The sequence below is a fragment of the Micromys minutus genome (genome assembly GCF_963924665.1).
Source record: "Micromys minutus genome assembly, contig: SCAFFOLD_145, whole genome shotgun sequence".
Lineage (NCBI taxonomy): Eukaryota > Metazoa > Chordata > Mammalia > Rodentia > Muridae > Micromys > Micromys minutus.
The window spans coordinates 813,532-838,917 of record NW_027667191.1 but is presented as its reverse complement, the minus strand read 5'-3'; the positions used below and the strand labels follow the sequence as shown (position 1 = coordinate 838,917).

Genomic DNA, 25,386 nt, shown 5'->3' with positions numbered 1-25,386 from the left:
ATGGAAACTAAACAACTCTCTACTGAATGATAACTAGGCAGAGAAGAAATAAAGAAAGTCTGCCTGCAGTTTAATGAAAATGTTGACACATTATACTTATATTTATGGGACACAATGAAAACAGTGTTAACAAGAAAATTTATACCACTAACTTCCCTGGTAAAGAAACTGGAGAGATCTTACACTAGCAACTCAACAGCCCACCTGAGAGCTCTAGTACAAAAAGAGTCAAATACACCAAAGACAAGTAGAAGGCAGAAAATAGTCAAACTAAGTTAGGACGTCTCAGTCACACTTGGGAAGGAGAAGAAAGCAAACAGAAGGGAGGAGAGAGGGAGAAACCTAGGATGGAAAGGGAATGGTGAAGAGTAGAATAAGATCTCAGATTGGACAGGGGGGGAAGTACTGAAGGCTTGAGATCTAACAGGAAGAATGAAAGACATTTAGGCAGAAGAATGTAGGATTCTCAAGTCTACAAGACTAAAGCAGAAATGAACATCAGTTATTTAATGTATACAATGCAAATAAAAGCTGCATTTGGGTCTGAACAAACATAAATAAATTATAATCTGAATTAGTCAGAATCAATAAAAAGACACAATAGAAATACTTGTTTTTAAGCACCATCCCATCCTATTACACACACACACACACACACACACACACCAATTGTGTGTGTGTGTGTGTGTGTGTGAGAGAGAGAGAGAGAGAGAGAGAGAGGTATTGAAAAGAAAAATCTTAAAAACATCAAAAGTGAAACATTGGAGAGCAAAGAGAATAACATCAATCAGCACAGAATTTTGTAACAATCAAAATAGCTGTTAAGAGCCAGAATGAAGGAAGGTACTGAATGGCATTAGAAGCTAAAACATTTGTCTTCAGACAGGTTCATGTTACAAATGGGCATAGAGCATTGATCATGATAAATTTAGTAATTCCAGATGATATCACCGAATTGTGCCAGCAGTCTTAAATATGCTAAAATGTTAGTTACATAATTATACTAGGAATTATGTTTAGCACATGGAACTTATAAATTATAAATATAGCAAATATAAAAATAGTAAAAGGAAACAAAATAGAAAAAGTCAAGCTCCACTTTGTAAATCAGAGGAGAAAATTCAGGGCTTACATTGCATTTGTTCCTTCATTATTACCGTCATTGATAATGTAATTTATTTTTAACTTGTCCTCTTTAGTATTCAATCGAACTGCTTGAATTTGGAAGTCAGAAATATATGTAAACCTTGGAAGATTTTTTTCATGATTATTAAGTTCCTGAATAAGATTGTCTCCAAAATAAACTATGGACTTATTTGTAAAATGCAAACATTTAAAACAACCTGATAGCAAGAGATATTTCAGAAACCATACTATTTGTAAATGTTCTTAATACTGTCAGTAAAACCTATGATTTTTTTCATTGCAGATTTTTAAATATAAAATTTAAATTTGCTTAGAGAAAACATATTTCAGAAGGAGATAACGTGTTCTTGGCATGGAGTCTGGGACCTTGCACATGGTAAGTCATTGTCCTGCTCTGTGATTTGTACAAAAAATATATTGACAGATATATTTTAATATTAAAGACAGAACTATTTAAGAAATATGAAGCTAAAAATCATTAAAAATTCAAATTTTAAATGTTTGGTATAAGCGTTGACTAAAATATGAAACTATAAGAGAGATATTTCATGAAGAACAAAAGTCTAAAATAAAATGTTTTCTATTGTATTATACTAGATAATATATTTAAAATAAATGTATAAGTTATTACCAGGTATACTTGCATTCCTAATAACTTACTTTACTTATAAATTACATTTAAATTTCTGGAATTATCTAGGCAAAGAATACATATATGCCTAATTACTTTAAAGATTCCTATTAATGTTTTATTTATTAACCTTTTATACTTTAGTAAAGTTTTCATTGTTTTTTATACTAGTTCATGTATAAGTCTACTTAGTCATAAGTCGAATATTGTAAAATATTTTATACAATTTTATTTAAATTCTAAGCTATAATTCATCAGCCAAAACTCTTTGCAATTTTTTTTATTTATTTGAAAATTCTTGTAAGTTGTCCAGAGTAAATTTTAAAGTACAAATGATGAGAAACATGATTACAGATTCTCTGTGGACTTTGACAATATGTTTATAGCAGGCTTAATACATTCTAATGGGTATGTTTACAAATCCTCGTGAATGGGGGAAATAATGTTTGAAACTTTTAAATATCATAAAGGAATATAAAACTTCTATGAAAGCACAAACTCCGTTAAAAGCATTAGTCCTTAACAAACTCTACACATATCCAAAGATATGGGCAAGGGATTCAAACATACTAGTGCCATTGTGCAGGTGATGTTATGCAAATTAAATGTACTTAATGGACACAGTATACATCTTGAATAAAATAGCACAATAAAATAGTAATGTGGCAGTTACTGTCCAAATTTTAATTTTTTCACTGTAATATAGAATCACTTTTATCTCCCTCTATTATGAAATTTCTAATAACCCTTTAATGGATGTAACACACATGGGTACACTTCAATAAAAAAGGATCTACATTTGAAAATTAGTAATATTTCATCTGGTAGGTTTTTTGTTAATTGTGATATTTTAAGTGTATTCTTACAGTACATTTCTTTATGTCTGGTTTCATAAATTTATCATTTTTAGTTCTTGATTTGTGAGCATATTGTATAAACGAATGAGAAAGAGTAGACTGGAGTACTCAGACAAGGTTTGTATCTGCAGGAGTAAACAAGACACTTGCTCATGCAGGCACCATCCTGTGCAGGAGCAGGTTCGTGCAATGGGAGCACCTGTAGCTTGGCAATTTCATTGTGAATGCAAAATCAGTCAGAGGGGGCTACAGTGATTCCATGAATATTTTTTTATCTGGATGAATTACTCTTCTTTATATGAGAAGTTTATTTCAGCCTAAGTAACTGAGATTAATGAGCCTCTGCAGCCATCTGCTCCTACTTGCATTACCAGAATATTCTAAATTACTCTGAAAGAGTCTTTCATACATTGCAATATTCATGCTTTTGTTCTCCATGCTTTGTGAATTCATGGAACTCTTCCTAAGCATAACAAAGTTGTAACAAAAAAAATCACATCTTTGTTTATTTTACAACATTTCTGACCCAAATATGAGGAGAAAATAATAATAGGCAAGGAATCATGTTATAAAAATTAGTCATAACAATAAAACTACACATAATGTATTTTAAATATTCGTGTTAAAGATAAATGATAAATCCTACATGCAATACATTATTGGCATGCTCTGTATAAAAAATATATCCGAAACTTTGTGTGTATGTATGGTATGTGTTTACACAACAAAAGAGGTATTAATTGGACTTTTGAAGCTGAATTTTCGAGTTATATAAAACTCACATGCATTCAGGTTAATTATTAAAGTGCAAACCTTCAGAGGATAAGACTAAGGAATCTAGTAGGAGATCTAGCAGGCACGGAAGAACCCATCTTTACTGATGTATTCTGTATTAAAATATGTAGGCACAGGAGAAAATTTCTTGAACAGAACACCAATGGCTCAAGCTCTAAGGTAAAAGATTGACAAATGGGACTTAATGAGATTGCTGTTTCTGTAAGGCTAAGGACACTGTCAAGAACACAAAACGGCAGCCAACAGAGTGGAAAAAAATCTTTACCAACCCCACATCAGATAGAGGCATAATATCCAAGGTATACAAAGAACTCAAAAAGCTAGGCACCAGAGAATCAAACAACCCTATTAAAAAATGGGGTACAGAGCTAAACAAAAAGTTCTCAGTTGAGGAATATCAAATGGCTGAGAAGCATCTAAGGAAGTGCTCATCATCATTGGCCAACAGGGAAATGCAAATCAAAACAACTCTGAGATTCCACCTCAAACCAGTCAGATTGGCCAAGATCCAAAATTCAGATGACAGCAGATGCTGGCAAGGATGTGGAGAAAGAAGAACATTTTTCCACTGTTGGTGGGTCTGTAAACTGATACAACCACTCTGGAAATCAGTCTGGCTTTTCCTCAGAAAATTGGATATAGTACTACCAGAAGATCCAGCTATTCCACTTCTTGGCATTTACCTCAGAGACACTCCAATATACAATGAAGATGCATGCACCAAAATGTTCATAGCAGCTCTATTTATAATAACCAGAAGCTGGATAGAACCCAGATGTCCTTCAGTAGATGAATGGATACAAAAATTGTGGTACATTTACACAATGGAGTACTACTCAGCTATTAAAAACAATGACTTAACCAAGTTCTTAAGAAAATGGTTGCATCTAGAGAATATCATTCTGAGTGAGATAACCCAGTCACAAAGAACCGACATAATATGCAGTCGCTGATAATGAGATACTAACCCCAGAAAGCTCTGAACATCCCAGAAACAACTCACACACTGTGTGAAGTTCAAGAAAAGAAAAAAAAAAAAAGGAAAGAAAAAACTATTATGCTTCATCCTTATACACCAAAAAAACTTTGACTAATTCCGGGTTTCATCCTGTTTTACATGTACTTTTTGCTCATTGTAACTAGTAAGACCGTAATGCACACTATCAAACTTTTGAGAAAAAAAAGCCAAGCACTGACAAAAATGTATTTGTACACATTTATGCAAAAATGCTTAAAATTTGTTTTTTATCTTTGTTTTTTAAAATAAGTTTGTTCAAAAAAATTTTAAATGTGTATGGTGAGTGTTTCACCATAATATGTGTGTATGTATCTTGTTTTTGTCATTCTCAAGTTAACAATATTTAAAATTATAACAAATGTTTTAAAGAAGTAACTAAAATTATTGGTTTTCCATATAAAAGGTTTAAATTTAAACATACAAATTCGATTTTTGACTCTCAGTTTTAAGTAACCTATGTTAGGAAGTACCCATTAGTAAAAATTTTTAATGGTTTTACATTAACTTATGCAATATATCTTTACATATTTTTGCACACTGTCTTTCTAGTGAATACCTGTAGAATATTCTAACATTACTATTATGAATGGTATTGTTTTATCTATTTTTTATTGTTTTGAAATTATAGCAACATCATTTCCTTATATTCTTTCTTTCCATGCAAGCCCACACATGCAACTCTATATGCTCATTCCCAAGTTTCATGTACTCTTTTCTTTCTATTGCTGTAACACATAAGATAAATGTAGCTCTCATTGTGACTAAAGAAACTTATCTTTGAAACACAAACTTACAGAAAACCACAGCTATAAGAAGGCAGAGGACAACTACAACAAAAACAACAAAAATGTTCCCTAAGCAGCCTTAATCCAAACTGGTCCATCTACAGCAGATTCCTTTTGACAATGGGCAGATGTTATTGTGGATGAGGATAGCAGTGGGATTCAACAGCCGGAGAAACTTGCGGTGAAACTGTGTGATAGAATTCTCAGAAACAACACCCATAAAATGCCATCAACGTGGCTGTTTAAATTAGATCTGAACCTTGAAGGATCTAATAGACATGCTAACGTGGAATGTGAAAAGTTCCTAGGGCCTCAGCCCTGAGAAGAAATTATGGGCAGCTAGAAGATGACGGGAGTCTCCTGAGAGGCTTTGCCAGAGCCTGATATACACAGAGACTTGCTAGCAACCAGCCCTTGGACTGAGAACTGAGTCCCCAGTGGAGGAGTTAGAGAAAGGACTGAAAAAGCTGAAGGGGTTTGCAACCCCAATAGGAAGAACAATAATGCCAACCAACCATACCCCCTCCCTGCCCCGCAAGAGCTCCCAGGGACTAAACCATCATCCCAAGAGTACACATGGAAGAACTGATTGATGGCTCCTGCCAAACAAGTAGCCTAGGAAGACTTTGTTGGGAATCAATGGAAGGAGAGGCCCTGGGAAGACTCAAGTAGAGGAATGATGGAGAGGGGAGGAGGAAGGGAGTATATGGGTGGGTAGATGGGTGGATGGAAGAGCATCCTCATAGAAGCACGGGGAGAAGTCATATGATAGGGGATTCCTGGAGGGGAAACCAGGAATAACATTTGAAATGTAATTAAAAATACCCAATAACAAAAACAAAAATGAAAATGAGGGGAATCGAAGAACTGCTATTTTATTGCTATATCAACTGATTGTCCAATACCCAGTGGTCAGTCTTTAGTGTTATGTTATGATGCTGCTGTTTATGTGAGTTTTGAATGTTTTTTCCTTTTATTTAATGGCATCTTTCTGGGTTTGATGCATGCTTCACACATAAAGAAAGACTTTATCCATTCCTCATATTCTATCGTTTCCTGGATTCATTCTACATATAGGGCTCTATCACAATTGTAATGAGATTGATGTGGGATTTTTTTATACATGTGTATGGCTTTTGTGTGAATAATATTTAGACCAAACGTCATAACTTCACTGAAACTACATAATAATATTTATATATTCATAATTTTATTCATTTTATGTATTTTAGGTAAATAAATAATAATGATTTTTATGCCCTTTTCAGGCATTCTTAGTAAGATATAGAGCTAGTAAACTTAAAATTGTAAGAAATCCAGAATTATTTTTTTCTGGGTCTGCTAACCTTAGTCAATTTATAATTTTCTAATTTCATCAATTATCTGAAAACTTTATTTAATTTTAGTACTATGCTTTCATTATTTATTCATAAACTAAAGGATGTATAGATTGTTTCTATTTTCTATAGAGTGGTAATGAATGAGGTAGGACAAATGTTTGTGGAGCAAGATATCTAATCATTTAGTCATATACCAAAAAGTTGTATAGTAGAGACTTGACGTATATTTATTTAGATTTTTGTTAATTCTTCATTCTGAAATCTAGTAGATGTACTTTATCAAATTTTAAAACTCCATTTTTATGTCTTGAATTGTTTTTATGATTTCATTTAAATTTAGTGAGCTTCTTTTTGTCAGTTTTGACTTTCTTGAACATATTTACTATTGCTCTTTTGAAATCATTGTTCTGTAAATCAACTAAAGAACTTATCTAAAAGAATATAAATGGGAGAGCATGTTTTGAGCAGACATTCTGTCTTTGTTGTTCATGTTGTTTGTGTGTCTGAGAATTGAAGTTAACATCTGGAATTAAGTCTTAAGTAGCCTTTTGTGGTGCTACTATTTGGTGTCACCTTTGTTACACTTATTTTACCTTTAGAGGCATTGAATTTTCATTTTGACTTATTCTATTCTGCTTGTTTCTATATTTTTAATAAATCTTTTAAAAACCTTGAGTTGAGTAATATTTTTTCCACCATGCTTTTATTCCTGGAATTATATTTTTAATTTTATTTTTTTACACTTCATATTTTAACCCCTCCCAGTCCATGTTCTGACTGTTCCATATCCTATACCTTCTCCTATTCTGCCTCTTCATCTCCACAAGAATTTCTCCACTCCACCAGTCCTCACTTTTGGGAGCTTTCAGTCTCTTAATGGTTAGTTGCATCTTCTCTGACTGAACCCAGACTGAGCAGCAGTTCTTTGCAGTATATGTGTTAGGGGCCTCATATCAGCTTGTGTATGCTGTCTTGTTGGTGGTCCAGTGTCTGAGAGATCTCAGGGACCCAGGTTAATTGAGACTACTAGTCCTCCTACATATAGGGTTACCTTCTTCCTCAGTTTCTTCCAAGTTTTCTCTAATTCAACCACAGGGATCAGCAGTTTCTGTTCATTGGTTGGGTGCTGACTCTTTCAGCTGCTTGTTGGGTCTTTCTAAGGGCAGTAAAGATAAGCCCCTATTTGTGAGCTCTCCATAGGCTCATTAATAGTATCAGGTATGGGTCCTCCACTTGAGCTGGGTCCCATTTTGGGCCTGTTCCTGGACTTCCTTTTCCTCAGCCTTTTCAACTGTGGAATGTCAACCTAATCACTCACTTGATGACCTGTCTTTCTTGTTTATATGGATTCTCCAAGTTTCCTCTGCCCACTGTAGGACATTTCATCTAGAGTCTCTCTATTTGAGTCCTGACTGTCTCTCAGTTCCCAGGTTCCTGGTATATTCTGGAGGGTCCTCCCAACATCCTATCTCTTGCCTGTTTTCATTCTTTTTGTTAGCCCTTGGGGCTTCCGTTCTTTGTTTTCCCTAAAACAAGATCATCATCCCAGCCACCTTTACCTCTTAGATTCCTCCCCCCTTCTTCTCCTTATGATCACTCTTCTCTTTCCCAACTGGGATTGAGGCATCCTCACTTTAGCTTGTTAACCTTTTTGAGTTGTGTGCATTGTATCCTGGGTATTCTCTACTGTTTTCGCTAACATCTACTTATTAGTGAGTACGTACCATGCAAATCTATTTAGGTATACATTACCTCACTCAGAATGATATTTTCTAGTTTTAATTATTTGCCTGCAAAACTCAGGATGCCCTCCTTCTTAATAGATGAGTAGTATTTCATTGTGTAAATGAACCACATTTTCTGTATTCATTCTTCTATTGTGAGATATAAAGGTTGTTTCAGCTTCTGGCTATCACAAACGAGGCCTATATGAACATAGTGGAACATGTGCCCTTGTAGCATGGTGAGGCAGAGTTTGAGTATATGCCCAAGAGTGGTATAGCTGGGTCTTCAGGTAGATTAATTTGAAAAGTACATACTCATTTCATATTTTCACATGTGTCACATTTGGGTATTCTTCTAATTTTAAGTTTTTTTGTGGCAAAGTTTTGTTGATGAACTTTGACTAATGATATACTTACTTTGAAGGGCTTACTTAATTTAAATTTGCATATTCTGGAACCCTGGGAGCAGAGTGAGATCCAGGTGGCAGTTGAACCGGGTGCATGTAGCTCTGTATCAGGGTTGGGCCTGAGAAATGAGACCTCAGTGCCAATACAGAGATAAAGTTATCTTATTTTTAATATTTTTTAAATATTTACGGCAATAGACATAAGAATCACCAACAGAATTAAAGAGAAGGAATAAAGAATCTCAGGTGCAGAAGATAACATAGAAAGCATTGAAAATACAGTCCAAGAAAGTGTAAAAATTACAAAGCTCCTAACCCAAAACATCCAAGATATCCAGGACACAATGAGAAGAGTAAACCTAAGGTGTACAAGAAAGCAAAAACTCTCAACTGAAAGGCCCAGTAAATAACTTCAACAAAATTATATAAGACAATTTCTCTAACCTAAAGAAAGAAATATCCATAAACATACAAGAATCCTACAGAACTCAAATTAAATTGGACTGGAAAAAAATTTTTCCCCACATATACTACTCAAAACACCAAATGTTCAAAACAAAAAAAATATACTAAACATGGTAAGGGAAAAAGGAAAAGTAACATATAAAGACAGTCTGATCCGAATTACTCCAGACTTCTCAAGAGAAAGTATAAAAGCTAGAAGATCCTGTGCAGATACCATACAGACCCTAAGAGAACACAAATTCCAGACCAGGTTACTATATCCAGTAGAACTCTCATTTACTAGAGATGGAGAAACCAAGATATTCTAGGACAAGACCAAACTTAAACAATATTGGTCCACAAATTCATCCCTCAAAGCATGATAGATGGAAAACTCCAACAAAAAAAGGAAACTACTCAATAAAAACCAAAAGTATAAAACCAAAAGAAGAAAGGCACAGTAACATAATTCTAACAACAAAAATAACAGAAAATGACAGTTACCATTCATTAATATCTCTTAACATCAATGGACTCAATTCCCCTCCCCCCAAATAAACAGACTATCAGACTGGATGCAAAAACAAAACTCAGCATTTTGTGGCATACAGGAAATTCATCTCAGCAACAAAGACAGGCACTACTTCATAGTGAAAAGTTGGGAAAAATTTTCCAAGCAAGTGGTCCCAAGAAACAAGCTGAAGTAGCCATCTTATTATTGAATAAAACAAAATTTCAACAAAAGGTCATCAAAAAAGTTAAGGAAGGACACTTTTACTCATCAAAGGAAAATCTATCAAGATGAACTTTCAATCCTGAACATGTATACTCCAAATACAAGGGCACCCACATTCATAAAAGAAACCATACTAAAGCTCAAAGCATATATTCCCCCCCAAACAAAATAATATTAGGAGATTTCCACAACCCACTCTCATTAATGGACAGATCATGGAAGCAGAAAGTAAACAGAGACATGTGAAACTAACAGAATGTATGAGGCAAATGGGTTTGAAAACATCTATAGAGTATTTCATGATAGTGTCTTTAGCCTTACAGAAACTTTGCAATCTCATTAAGTCCCATTTGTCAATCTTTGACCTTAGAGCTCGAGCTATTTGTGTTCTGTTTAGGAAATTTTCTCCTGTGCCTATGAGTTCTAAGGTTTTCCCTAATTTCTCATCTAACAGTTCCAGTGTACCTGGTTTAATGTGGAGATCTTTGATCCACTTGCACTTGAGCTATGTACAAGGAGATAAGAAAGGGTTTATTTTCATTCTTCTGCATGCTGAGTGCCAGTTGGACCAACACCATTTGTTGAATAGGATAAAGACACTATCATGAAAACAAAATGGTAGCCAACAGAGTGGAAAAAGACATTTACCAACCCCACATCAGATAGAGGCCTAATATCCAAGGTAATACCAAGAACTCAAAAAGCAAGATAACAGAGAATCAAACAACCCTATTAAAAATATGGGGTACAGACTTAAACAAAAAGTTCTCAATTAAGGAATATCGAATGGCTGAGAAACATCTAAGAAAGTGCTCAACATCCTTAGCCATCAGGGATATGTAAATCAAAACAACCCTGAGATTGCACCTCACACCAGTCAGATTGGCCAAGATCCAAAAATCAGATGACAATAGATGCTGGCGAGGATGTGGAGAAAGAGGAACACTTCTCCACTGTTGGTGGGGTTGTAAACTGATACAACCACTCCGGAAATCAGTCTGGTGGTTCCTGAGAAAAATGGACATAGTTCTACCTGAAGACCCAGTTATTCCACTGCTGGGCATTTACCCCAAAGATACTCCAACATACAACAAAGATACATGCACCACAATGTTCATTGCAGCTCTATTTATAATAGCCAGAAGCTGGAAAGTACCCAGATGTCCTTCAGTAAATGAATGGATACAAAAATTGTGGTACATTTACACAATGGAGTACTACTTAGCTATCAGAAACAATGGCCTAATGAAATTCTTAAGAAAATGGATGCATCTAGAGGATATCATCCTGAATGAGATAACCCAGTCACAAAAGAACAGACATAATATGCAGTCACTGATAATGAGATACCAACCCCAGGAAGTTCTGAACACCCCAGAAACAACCCACAAACTGTGTGAAGTTCAAGAAACAAAAGAATATATTTTAATTAAAATAGAACTGTATTACATCTCCCTTTCCTTCCTAAAGCCCCTCCAAGTTTCTCTCATATATCCTCAAATTAATAACCTCTTTTCCTATATTATTGTTACATATATACATATGTGTATGTATATGTACCCACAAATACTTAATTACAATCTTATAAAAATATATTTGTATACTTTTATGTAAAAAAAGCTTAAAAGTCTGTACATTTATCTTTGTTCTTTAAAATAAAGTTTAAAAAAATAGGACAAAAAAAGAATATTCCAACCTAAAACAAAAGAATATACCTTCCTCTCAGCACCTCAAGGCACCTTCTGCAAAATTGACAATATAGTCAGTCACAAAACAGGCCTAAATAGATGCAAGAACATTGAAACAACCCCATGAGTTGTATCATTTCATCATACACTAAAGCTGGCCTCTAATAACAAGAAAAACAACAAAAGCCCCCCCACACACACATAAAAGCTGAACAATGCTCTATTCAACAATAGATGGCTATGGAAGAAACAAATTAAAAATCAAAGACTTTTTAGACTTTAACAAAAATGGCAGCACAACATATCCAAAATTATGAGAATCAATGAAAGCAGTGCTAAGATGAAAGCCTAGAGTGCTGAGCACCTCCAAACAGAAACTGAAGAGAGCATACACTAAAGCTTGACTGCACACCGGAATCTCTAGAACAAAAAAAAAAAAAAAAAAAAAAAAAAAAAAAAAAAAAAAAAAAAAAAAAAAAAAAGAAAGAAAAAGAAAAAAGAAAAAACATGTACACCCAAGAGGTATAGGTGGCAGGAAATAATCAAACTCAGAGCAGAAATCAACCGAATAGAAACAAAAGGATCTATAGAAAGGATTAACAAAACTAGGAGCTGGTTTTTTGAGAAAATCAAGGAGATTGATAAATCCTTAGCCAGACTAACTTGAGGGCTCAGAGAAAGTATCCAAGTAAACAAAATCATAAATGAAAGAGGAGAAAAAACAACAGAAGCTGAGGACATTCAAGAAATCATCAGATCCAACTACAAAAGCCTATACTCAACAAAACTGGAAAGTCTAAAGAGAATAGAGAAATATCTAGACACATACCACGTACCAATATTAAATCAGGATGAGCTAAACCATCTAAACAGTACCATAACACCTAAAGAAATAAAATGAGTCATCAAAAACCTTCCAACCAAAAAAAAGCTCAGGTCCAGATGAGTTTAATGCTGAATTCTATCAGATCTTCATAGAAGACATAATACCAATAGTCTCCAAACTATTCCAGAAAAGAGAAACAGAGGGAATACTCCCCAACTCATTCTCCAACGCCACAATTATGATTATTCCTAAATCACACAAATACCCTACAAAGAAAGCCATCTTCAGAATACTGTCCCTCATGAAAATTGATGCAAAAATACTCAATAAAATTACTGCAAAACCAATCCAAGAACACATCAAAACAATCATTCACCATGATTGAGTAGGCTTCATTTTAGGTATACAAAGATGTTTCTGTACATTGTCCTGAAGATGTTTGTATTTTAATGGTAATTTCATTTCCAAAAGAATGGCTGCCTAGTCACATGACTTCAACTGAACTTTGCCATTTGAATTAGTAAAATAAATGAAAACCAGTGACTGGGCAGGGCCAAGGAGGTGGAGAGGGCTTAGAAGTCTGAAGAGGTCAGAGGATGAAGAGAGGTTGTGGCAAGATAGAGGTTCCCCAGGACCAGCTAGACTCAGGAGACATTGATTGGCCTTAAATAGCTATGAACATTAAGGAGTTTATAGGTCTAGTATCTCATATAGAAGGGCAATTTGTATCTTTGTCTATTTGATGCAATCTTGTTGTGTAGAGGGTTTGTGGACTGAGAGTTGAATATATAAACCTGAATGAAAAGTGATTGAGCTATAGAGTTGTGTTTGTGTTGACTGTTGGTGTAATTGAACACCAGGATTAGAGGTGAAAGGCAGGAAGAGGAAGACCACCAAAGGAAGGAAGTTGCATGATCAGGGTTGTGCTGTGAGGGGTTGGGCTGTGAGGACTCAGACCAAGTGGCTCTGGCCAAGTGAAGGAGGTACGCATGGCTACATATCAGTGTCATAAAAGTATTGGGTCTGAGCAGTGAGACCTTAGGACCAATAGAGAGATAAATCATTTATTATTTTTTAATATTTACTAAAACATGTTTCAATATACAGAAAGCTATCAACATAACTCACTATATAAACAAAATAAAAACAAAAAAAAGAAACACATGATCATCTCTTCAGATTCTGAGAAATCATTTGACAAAATTCAACACCCCTTCTGGTTAGCAAAAACTATTCTCAACAATAAAAAACTTCCACGAAAATCACCATGCTGGACTTCAATCTTTATAACAGATCAATTGTGATAAAAACTGCATGGTATTGATACAGAGATAAGCAGGTAGATGAATGGAATACAATTGAAGACCCAGAAATGAACCCACCACCTATGGTCACTTGATCTTTGACAAAGGAGCTAAAAACATCCAATGGAAAAAGGACAGCCTCTTCTAAAAATGGTGCTGGTTCAACTGGCAGATCAAGATCAATGCTCTAAGATCAAGAATCAACAAATGGCCTTTCTTTTCTTTTCTTTTCTTTTGTACTTTATGCTTATTGTAACTAGTGAGATTTCAATGCATACTAACCAACCATTAAAAAAAATCATGTACTGAAAAAATATATTCATATAGTTATTTGCAAAAATGCTCTTAAAAATCTGTGCATTTATCTCTGTTTTTTAAAATAAAGTTATTTAAATAAAAAAAAAAAAGAATAGACAAATGGGATCTCATGAAATTGCAAAGCTTCTGTAAGGCAAAGGGCACTGTCAAAAGGAGAAAATAGCAACCAATAGATTGGGAAAAGATCTTTACTAATCCTACATCTGAAATTTGTCTAGTATCCAATATATACAAAGAACTTAAGAAGCTAGACTGCAGAGAATTAAATAATCTTATTTAAAAAACTGTGTACAGATCTCAACAAAGAATTCTCAACTGAAGATTATCAAATGGCTGAGAAGCACCTAAAGAAAAGTTCAACATCCCTAGGGATCAGGGAAATGCAAATCAAAACAACCTTGAGATTTCACTTCACACCAGTCAGAATGGCTGAGATCAAAAACTCAGGTGAGAGCAGATGCTGGTGAGGATGTGGTGAAATAGGAACACTCCTCTACTGTCTCACCTGGGCAACAATCCCATATGCAGCTACTAATCTCATGTACTATTGCTGATTCTAAGTAGTGCTTACTAGCAGAAATCTAATATGGATGCCTCCTCAGAAGATCTGCCAGAGCCATACGACACAGAAGAGGATGCTTTTAGCTAACTATCAGACTTAACATGGGGACTCCAATGAAGGAGACATAGCACGGACTGAAGAAGCTGAAAATGGATACAACTTTATGGGAAGAGCAAAATTATTAACTAACCAAACCAATTACAGCTCCTAGGCACTAAAACACCAACTGATCAGTTTGCATGGAGAAATCCATGGCTCCAGGTACATATGCAGCAGAGGATAGCATTCTCTGGCCTCAATGAGTGGAGAGGACATGGTCCAGCAAAGGCTCCTTTTTCCAGTGTAGGGGAATGCCAAGGTCTGAGGTGGAAGAGGGAGGTTGGGGGAGGGAGCACGTTCATGAATGTCATTGAGTGGAAGGGGACAGGATTAGCTTGGTGGGAAGGGAATAACATCTGAAATATTAATAAAGAGAATATCCAAGTTAATAAAATAAGAGAGAAAGAGTGGCATCAACAATGTAATGATATAGGGCTTTTTCAGTTCATTAATGTTTTTTTATCAGCATAGCTGAAAGCATCAAGTAAATAACATATACTTCAAAATATTAAGAAACAACCAAATGGGCTTTTGTTTGATTTTATAAAATTAATGAAATCATGTTTTAGTAAAAGTTTATCATATTGTAGATGACGGTTTTAATTATTTAGATATTGACAAAAATTCTTAATAGTTATGTGGACTTATAATTGTTTTGAGCGTGAGATGACCTGACATATACATGTTTAAAAAGTGAACAATCTGGCATACTTAAAAAATGTACAAGTTTAGAATATAAATTCAGTTACAAATTATGTTAATGTATTTAGTGTATTTTAAGCATTTTCAACATATTTCCTGAGGACTTTAGATGGCTTCTTTGTTGACATAATTAAGGTTAAACTTAGCACTTTTTAGATTGCTGATGTGTGAATTTCTTGGGTAAACCTGCATTTACATCAATTAACACTAATTTAATTACAACTTCTTTCTGACACTGTTAATATTAAATGCAGAGACAGAGTTGTAGAGTGCTGTACCAATAGTAGTGTCCACAGAACCCTCTGGTAGTTAAGGTTTTTGGGAACTCTCTGGAAGAGAGGTTAGAAAGCTTATAAAGCCTAAGGGATGGGAGAGATTGCTCTGAGATTATATGAACCTTAAGTGTCTGGATCTGCATCTGTAACATCTCACAGACATGACTACCTCAACATAAGCCAAATGATGACCACTACAGACTTGCCCAAAAGGATAGGAGAAAGGCCTCTCCATAAGACCTCCAATCTTTTTTTTCTTTTTTTAACAACTTTGTTTTTAAAACACAGAGATACATGTACAGATTTTTAAAAACATTTGGCATAAAAGTATATAAATACATTTTTGTCAGTACGTGATTTTTTTAAATGTTTGATAGTATGCATTGAAATCTTACTATTTACACTAAGCATAAAGTACATGTAAAACAAAATGTAATAAGGAAATACTCAGGTTTATTTTTGGTGTGTAAATATTAAACAATGATTTTTAAATACCAAAAATTGCCGCAAGGCTATCTTCTTAGCTCTTGAGTTATTAATGACTTAAGGAAGGTCTAGGTATATCCCACTCTTAAGAGGGTGCTATACTTATTTTTTTTTCTAAGAAGGATTGAGGATTCCACTTTTTGGCTTTTCTTTTTTGAGCTTCTTATGATCTGTGAGTTGTCCAATCTTAAAGAAAAAACTACAAGTCATCCATATGGTTATTCAATGCTAAATAGTCGTCTCAGAAAACAAAATACATATAAGTAACAATGTAAACTATTAAATTAGGAATACATGGACATTTGTATATATGTATACTCACATACACACATATATACAGTATATACATAAGCATACACTTATATACACACATATACAACATAACAACAAATAATGGAAGGTAAGGTCAGAAATTTGTTTATGAGAAAATACACATACTTATTCACCATAATTTATATCTATACATAGTCATACATATACACATGCAACCACAAACAATGAAAGGAGAGACCATAAGACTGATCATGTGGAAAGAGAGCTATATGAGAAGATTTGAAAAAAAGGAAAGGGAAGAAAGAAATTGTATAAATATGATCAAAAGAAACAAGAATACAAATGCACAAGAACAATTATTAGCAACATTTCTTCATAGAGAGAAAGTATCAGTTCCTCATTCAGAATAAATACACTGCATCCTGCACTGAGGAAAGGGGCTCCTAAGTTTATATAGCAGCTAAAGAAACTAACAGGGCTCAGCACACTCAGAAATTTAGAGAATACTCTCCAATGTAAAAATTCCTGAAGAATCAATAGTTATTACTGAGCCTCTCAAGCCAAACTACATATGCTCTGTTAAGTAACCTCTCATCTGCTTTACCAAGTAACACACAAAAACCAATAGCTTACAAGTAAAATATAAATATATTCAGCACCCTTTGTGGATATACTAAATATACTTATAAAAATGAATGTGAATTATTTTATTTCAAGTGCTTTAACAATTTGAGAAACTACTTACTAGATATGTTTTAAAATAACTCAGTTAAATATAATTTAAATATATACATTAGAATAAAACTTTGAGCAAAATCATCAAATTTCACATAAAATATGTTTATACAGCCATGCTCACATAATCTAAACTACAAAAAGTCATATAATACTACATTTCATATGATGGTAATTTAAAAATCAACTTTCATTGCCAAAATGTCTTCCTATTATTTGTATATTACTTTTTCTATAAATTTTCTTATTTATATAATATATGATTTATATAAAAATAGTTTTGTCTCATAAACAATATCAATTAATAATGTATAGAAAAATTTTCTCGATTTCTTTTCTTGAAATGAGAAGATTACTTAAATTCTCTGAATATACTCATAAACAACATTATTTTATAGTATTTCTGGATGTTTGCATATGCAGACACATATACACACAATTACAATTAAAAGTGTTCTAAGCTGTTATTTTGTGACAAATTTGTTTTAGGTAAAATTTTCATGATATTTGTTTAAGAGTTAAGAAAAGAGGTTGCTGTGTTTGCTTAGGTGTCAAAATCTTATTATCATCACTTGGAAGATATATTTAATTCCTAGAAACCATGCTGGTTAGCTCACAACTATCAATAACCTTCACTCCAGAAACCCTTCAAGCTTCTACAGATATTCGTATCCATTCATGTGTACATTCCCATAACAGAAATACATTTAAACTTAATTAAAAACAAATCTTTAAAAGCACAGAGAGAAAGTACAGGATTGGGAAAAAAGCTTTATATTAATATGTAAATGTATGATAATTAAACAAAAATGTTGAAAGTGATGTAATGTATGCATATAAAATAGTCTTTTGTAGATTAATGTTAAGGTGATATATCATTGGACAGTGGAAAGATAGGCAATGAAAAGGTAGGGATGTGGAAAAGGAACAGAGGTTAGACGAAGAAATCAAGATGGAGCTAGAGAGAGCAGATCTGGATCCTGGTAATCGTAATTGACAATAGGTAATTGGAAAATTTTAAGGGATTCTGTAAGTCTTTTATCTCATAAAAAGAGCAGTTTGTATCTTTGTCTATTGATGTAATCTCATTGTGTAGAGGGTTTGTGAATTGAGAATCTATTATATAAACCAGTTGAAAAGTTACAGATCTTTGAAGTGATGTTTGTGACAACTGTAAAGGAAAGAAAATGCTGGGGCAGTAATTCCACCCAGGATGGAGGCAGTAGGGCAGGGGGCCTGAACAGCCTGGGAGGGAAATCAGGTGAAGCAGACAGCTTGGGGATGGAGTCCCTTTGCTCAGTGGCAGAAGCAGAGTGAGACTGTGTGGGCCTATAAAGAGATAAGCCTTTCATTTTTAATATTTACTGCAACAGTCTTTAATTCAGGTTTTTGTCAGAAGTCTACATTCTGGGAGACATATCAACAATCATAGCTTCAACAAGAGAGAATATCAGCATTCTTGGAGCTGATGAACATGAATTCATCTTTTTTCCATAGTTCTCAAACATGACAAGTTCATCATCTTTAATAGATGAAGATTTTCCATGCACAAATATCTGCTTAGAAATTAGAGCCAAAATTGAGAAATGAGCCTAAATTGGAAAGTGTGAAAATTTCAGTTTTCAAAAGAAAAAAATTTCAAATGTACAAAACAAAACCTCAGAGCGCGCCCAGGCGGCGGCGGCAGCGGCGGCGGGAGCCGAGCAACTGAGAGAGAGGCTGGCCGCGCGGGCCGGCGGGCAGCGGCGGCGCCCGGAGCCAGGCAGAGGGCGAGGCTGGCGGGGACGGCGGGAGCCGTCCGTCCGACCGCGAGCCCCTGAGGCGTCCGCGGCTGAGGAGAGGAGCGGCGGCGCGAATGCAGCAAGTTTTGGAAAACCTTACAGAGCTGCCCTCATCTACAGGAGCAGAAGAAATAGACCTAATTTTTCTGAAGGGAATTATGGAGAATCCTATTGTGAAATCACTTGCTAAGGCTCACGAGAGACTTGAGGATTCAAAATTAGAAGCTGTCAGTGACAATAACTTGGAATTAGTGAATGAAATTCTTGAAGATATCACTCCTCTGATAAGTGTGGATGAAAACGTGGCAGAACTGGTTGGTATACTCAAGGAGCCTCACTTTCAGTCGCTCCTGGAGGCCCATGATATTGTGGCATCAAAGTGTTATGATTCGCCTCCTTCAAGCCCAGAAATGAATATTCCTTCTCTCAACAATCAGTTGCTGCCAGTAGATGCCATCCGGATTCTCGGGATTCACAAGCGAGCTGGGGAGCCGCTGGGTGTAACATTTAGGGTTGAAAATAATGATCTGGTAATTGCCCGAATTCTTCATGGAGGAATGATAGATCGACAAGGTCTGCTTCATGTGGGAGATATCATTAAGGAAGTCAATGGACATGAGGTTGGAAACAATCCAAAGGAGTTACAAGAATTATTGAAAAATATTAGTGGAAGTGTTACCCTAAAAATCTTACCAAGTTACAGAGATACTATTACTCCTCAACAGGTATTTGTCAAGTGTCATTTTGATTATAATCCATTCAATGATAACCTGATACCCTGCAAAGAAGCAGGACTGAAGTTTTCCAAAGGAGAAATTCTTCAGATTGTAAACAGAGAAGACCCAAATTGGTGGCAGGCTAGCCATGTGAAAGAGGGAGGAAGTGCTGGTCTGATCCCAAGCCAGTTCCTGGAAGAGAAAAGAAAGGCATTTGTTCGCAGAGATTGGGACAATTCAGGACCCTTTTGTGGAACTATAAGCAACAAGAAAAAGAAAAAGATGATGTACCTCACAACCAGGAATGCAGAGTTTGATCGTCATGAAATTCAGATCTATGAGGAAGTAGCAAAAATGCCACCCTTCCAGCGGAAAACGTTAGTGTTGATCGGAGCTCAAGGTGTGGGCAGAAGGAGCTTGAAAAACAGGTTCATAGTACTGAATCCTGCTAGATTTGGAACAACGGTGCCATTTACTTCCCGGAAGCCAAGAGAAGACGAAAAGGATGGACAAGCATATAAATTCGTGTCCCGATCAGAGATGGAAGCAGATATTAAAGCTGGAAAGTATTTGGAGCATGGCGAATATGAAGGAAACCTATATGGAACCAAGATCGACTCTATTCTCGAAGTTGTCCAAACCGGACGGACTTGCATTTTGGATGTCAATCCACAAGCACTGAAAGTGTTGAGGACCTCTGAATTCATGCCTTATGTGGTATTTATTGCTGCTCCAGAGCTAGAGACCTTGCGTGCCATGCACAAGGCTGTGGTGGATGCAGGAATCACCACCAAGCTTTTGACGGACTCAGACTTGAAGAAAACAGTGGATGAAAGTGCCCGGATTCAGAGAGCATACAACCACTACTTTGATTTGATCATCGTAAATGACAATCTAGACAAAGCCTTTGAGAAACTACAAACTGCCATTGAGAAACTGAGGATGGAGCCACAGTGGGTCCCAATTAGCTGGGTGTACTGATGATTCAATAAGGTTAACAGTTAAATAAAACTTTAAAACAGTGACTCAACAAGTAAACCTTCTGCTGGGAGAGCACATGCGGAGGTAGAGGCGTCTGCTGCATCTAGGCATTTTTATTGTGTAGATTGAAATAACAGTGCACTAGGTGGAATTTTTATATATTTGTGGTTTGGAAGGTATACTAATATATAATTTCTCTTAATTTTTCTAACTTTTTATGAATAAAACCTTTCTATTCATACCACATAAGAAAATGCGTTGAAGCATTTTGTAAATTTGATTTAATGCCCTTACCCTTTTCATCAAAGGAGTTTTCAGATCATTCTCTCCAACACTGATCTCACATTTTCACTGTGATAATGATACTTGAAATAGTTTTGTAATGCTGTCATTCTTGTAAGTGGTTAGTGAAGGGTCAGTTATTCTCTTGTTAGACAAAAACAGTAGTTATTGACCTTCATCAAACTCCTTACAGAAGCAGAATTTAAATATCAGTGCTATAGCTAGTTCACTACTATATTAATCTATCTGTTCAGGGCCACCTCTTATTCCAGAGTATGGCTGCACATTCTTATTTGTACAGCTAAATGAGCTCCCGACCCCCTCTCTCTAGTGACTACGATGAAGAGCAATAGCTTGCACTCTCTATGGGATTATTCTTTCTGTTTGTCGCAGTGATGTGCTGATTCTGACTGATGTTGCATGTCAGTTCTGGAAGCTTGGGTGGAAGCATGGTCATGTACACGGGGAGTGCCTTATCCTGCAAAGTGACTCAACTGAGAGAACGTTCACTTATTTTCAAATACAAAATTTCAAACCTATTACTTCAGTTTGGTTTTTTAAGAATAGTCAGCAAAAATATGCCTCTGCAAATGTTTGTGATATTTAAAGATGTCTCTAAGCTGCAAGCTGTTTGTTAATCATCAGATGTGATTTCTGAGACAGGAAGTAATTTGTTAGGGTATTTGTTCTCTGTTTCATCAAAAAACAAGTCTATTGAACAGTTTACAAGATTTGGAAATAATTGCCAGCTATTCATATATACACACACCTAACATTCTTTATGTAATATATACTAAATAATAGTATATACTCTTCAGATTTCTGTTAAAAAGTATACTTTTTTCTTAAGATTAGGAACCATGTCCTTTAGCTGCAGACACAGTGTACTGATTCCCATGTTCACCATGGTTGATACCCTCCTCTAGGATTCTTGAATGGTACATGTTCTTCCATAAACATTGACACTTAGTGATGCAGCTCATCACTGAACTAGGTAACCTTAGTTTATATTGCTGCCAGCTTTTCACAGAAGAGTCATACTTTAAAAGTTTGGTGCTTAAATATAGATGAGTGTCTTTGGTGACAGGCTCTAGACACCTGACTTCTGATTTTGGCTTTCCCCTCGTCAGACTTCTACATCCATCTACATGAAGCAATATTATACATTTCATAATAAAACACCTAAGTTACCATATTGTTAATAATTTGTAATCTGCAAAATTCTAATTCTAATTTTAATTCTAGAATTTCATAGCCAAAATATAAATTATTTTTCTTTTTTTGGGGGGAAAGATTGTTATAAAATGGATCATACACTTACTAACCTTGTAAACTACATGTATTTGTTAAAATTTATGGATTCTCAAAGCAACATGAGTCAGAGCACAATAAAAAAAAAACAAAAACAAAACAAAACCTCTCTTTTTTTGAATAAAATTTCTTTTAAAAACAAGATTGAGATGCATTTAAACTATCATGAAAGAACCAGAATTACAAAACTTCAATTTAAGTGAAGATTTTACTACCAGTAAATTCTGAATTTACTATCAGTTTTGAATGTGATATTATTAGAATATAAAAATTTATACCAATTTTGGAGAAACTCATTAGTAAGATAGTGCATTAAAAGCTGCACTAGTAATATACAAAGGTCTTACTTTTCTACCCATCCTGCTTCCAAATAGAATACTGGATGAAAATTGATGTTTTTTTTTTTTGACTATCTAATTATGGACTTGGCCATGACCTTGTTACTCACTGATATCAGTCATGGATGATTGCCCAACAGTTGCTGGCAGAAGAAAGACTGTTTATTAAACAACAGTTTCAACCTTCTATACTAAGTTCTCTGACTAGAGGGGAATCTTTTAAGTTTTAGGTCCTTCTTGTAGAAATTATATTAATTTAGCATTTCATAATAATTTTTTTGTAATCATAATTAAACAGCACCAATTAAATGCTATAAAGTTAGGATGCTACTACAAAATTGAATGTGCTAATTAAAGTCATGGAATCAAATTTCACAAAAATGAACAAATATATCATCAATGAGATAATGATAATTATATAAACCATGAGTGTATTAAGAAATTGTGTTAATTTTGAATATTTTTACAAGATTTTGTGAGCACAACATTGAATTTCTTGGAGCCTTATATTTGTCTTTTCTTTAATGAGGCATGAAATGCAAGCTTTACCAGAAGGGATGGAGTATTATTCTGAAATATGTCTATCAACACTGTTTTAATAACAATGTTAATAAATTTTTTCTTTGTTATCTAAAATTCAGTTTTAATTTTAAATCTTAATATATTAAGCTGCTACAAGTATATATGTAAGTCATGAGGTTGGTAATGGCCCTTACATCACAATAAAATTAAAGTAATCATCATAATACTTTACTGACGTGCTTTTTTACTATTACATATAAGTGTTCTCTTATTTATCTATGAGAAACATTAATTACAAGTATAAGAGCATCAAGTAAATAAGAAATGCTTATTCTGATATAAGTGATAATACAGCCATTCGATATTCCTCAGCTGAGAAAGTTTTGTTTAGCTCTGTACCCCATTTTTTTAATAGGGTTATTTGATTCACTGGTGTCTAGCTTTTTGAGTTCTTTGTATACCTTAGATATTAGGCCTCTATCTGATGTGGAGTTGGTAAAGATCTTTTCCCATTCTGTTTGCTGCCGTTTTGTTTCCTTGACAATGTCCTTAGCCTCACAGAAACTTTGCAATCTCATTAAGTCCCATTTATTGATCTTTGACCTTAGAGCTTGAGCCATTGGTGTTTTGTTCAGAAAATTTTCTCCTGTACCTATGTGTTCTAAGGTTTACCCTACTTTCTCATCTAATAGTTTCAGTGTATCTGGTTTAATGCGGAGATCTTTGATCCACTTGCACTTGAGCTTTGTACAATGAGATAAGAAAGGGTCTATTTTCATTCTTTTGCATGCTGAGTGCCAGTTGGACCAGCACCATTTGTTGAATAGGCTGTCCTTTTTCTATTGAATTTTTAAGGCTCCTTTGTCAAAAATCAGGTAACCATATACCTGAGGGCTCATTCCTGGATCTTCTATTCTATTCCATTGATCCACATGCCTATTTCTGTACCAGTACCATGCAGTTTTCAGCACAATTGCCTTGTAATATAGCTTGAGGTCAGGGATAGTAATTCCTGCAGATGTTTTCTTGTTGTTGAAGATGGATTTCGCTATTCTAGGTCTTTTGTTATTCCATATGAAATTGCACATTGATCTTTCCAATTCCATGAAGAACTGGGTTGGAATTTTGATGGGGATTGCATTGAATCTGTAGATTGCTTATGGTAGGATGGCCATTTTTAAGATGTTGATCTTTCCAATCCATGAGCATGGGAGATCTTTCCAATTTCTGAGATCCTCCTCAATTTCCTTCTTTAGAGGTTTGAAGTTCTTGTCATACAAGTCCTTCACTTGCTTAGTTAGAGTGACACCAAGGTATTTCATAGTTTTTGTGACAATTGCGAAGGGTACCTTTTTCCAAATTTCTTTTTCCACATGTTTGTCCTTTGAGTATAAGAAGGCTACTGATTTGTTTGAGTTAATTTTGTATCCAGTCACTTTGCTGAACTTGTTTTTCATATGTAGGAGTTCTCTGGTAGAATTTTTGGGGTCACTTAAGTACACTACCATGTCATCGGCAAAGAGTGTTGTTTTTATCTCTTCCTTTCCGATTTGTATCCCCTTGATCTCCTTTTGCTGTCTAAATGCTCCAGCCAGGACTTCCAGTACTATGTTGAATAGGTAGGGAGAGAGTGGGCAGCCTTGTCGAGTCCCTGATTTTAGTTGGATTGCTTCAAGTTTCTCACCGTTAAGTTTGATGTTGGCTGTTGGTTTGCTGTAAATTGCTTTTATTAGGTTTAAGTATGGACCTTGGATTCCTCTTCTTTCCAGGACTTTTAACATGAAGGGGTGTTGAATTTTGTCAAATGCTTTCCCAGCATCTAGTGAGATGAACATGTGATTTTGTTCTTTGAGTTTGTTTATATGGTTGATTACATTGATGGATTTCCTTATATTAAAGCATCCCTGCATCCCAGGGATGAAGCCTACATGGTCATGGTGAATGATCGTTTTGATGTGTTCTTGGATTCAGTTTGCAAGGATTTTGTTGAGTATTTTTGCATCAATGTTCATAAGTGAGTTTGGTCTGAAGTTCTTTCCTTGTTGGGTTTTTGTGTGGTTTAGGTAGGAGGGTTATTGTAGCCTCGAAATATGAGTTAAGTAGTATTCCATCTGATTCTATCTTCTGGAATAGTTTGGAGAGTATTGGTGTTATATCCGCAATAAATGTCTGATAAAATTCTTCATTCAACCCGTATGGACCTGGGCTTTTTTTGGTGAGAGGCTTTTGATTACTTCTTCTATTTCTGTAGGTGTTATAGGATTATTTAGATGGTTTACCTGGTCCTGGTTTAACTTTAGGATC

The 25,386-nt window shown here is 34.9% G+C and overlaps 1 protein-coding gene across 1 annotated transcript; it reads left to right on the top strand.

The window, feature by feature from the left end:
- The first annotated feature begins 19,003 nt into the window (after positions 1–19,003).
- On the top strand, positions 19,004–20,841 carry LOC308416196 (protein PALS2). The gene has a single exon (XM_080942618.1). It carries the CDS (start codon positions 19,007–19,009, stop codon positions 20,627–20,629), a length of 1,623 nt encoding a protein of 540 aa, XP_080798744.1. The 5' UTR covers positions 19,004–19,006; the 3' UTR covers positions 20,630–20,841.
- The last annotated feature ends 4,545 nt before the right edge of the window (positions 20,842–25,386 follow it).

What these genes read in the sequence shown, in the direction of transcription:
- LOC308416196 (XM_080942618.1), top strand. Translation starts at nt 19,007, where the DNA reads ATGCAGCAAGTTTTGGAAAACCTTACAGAGCTGCCCTCATCTACAGGA.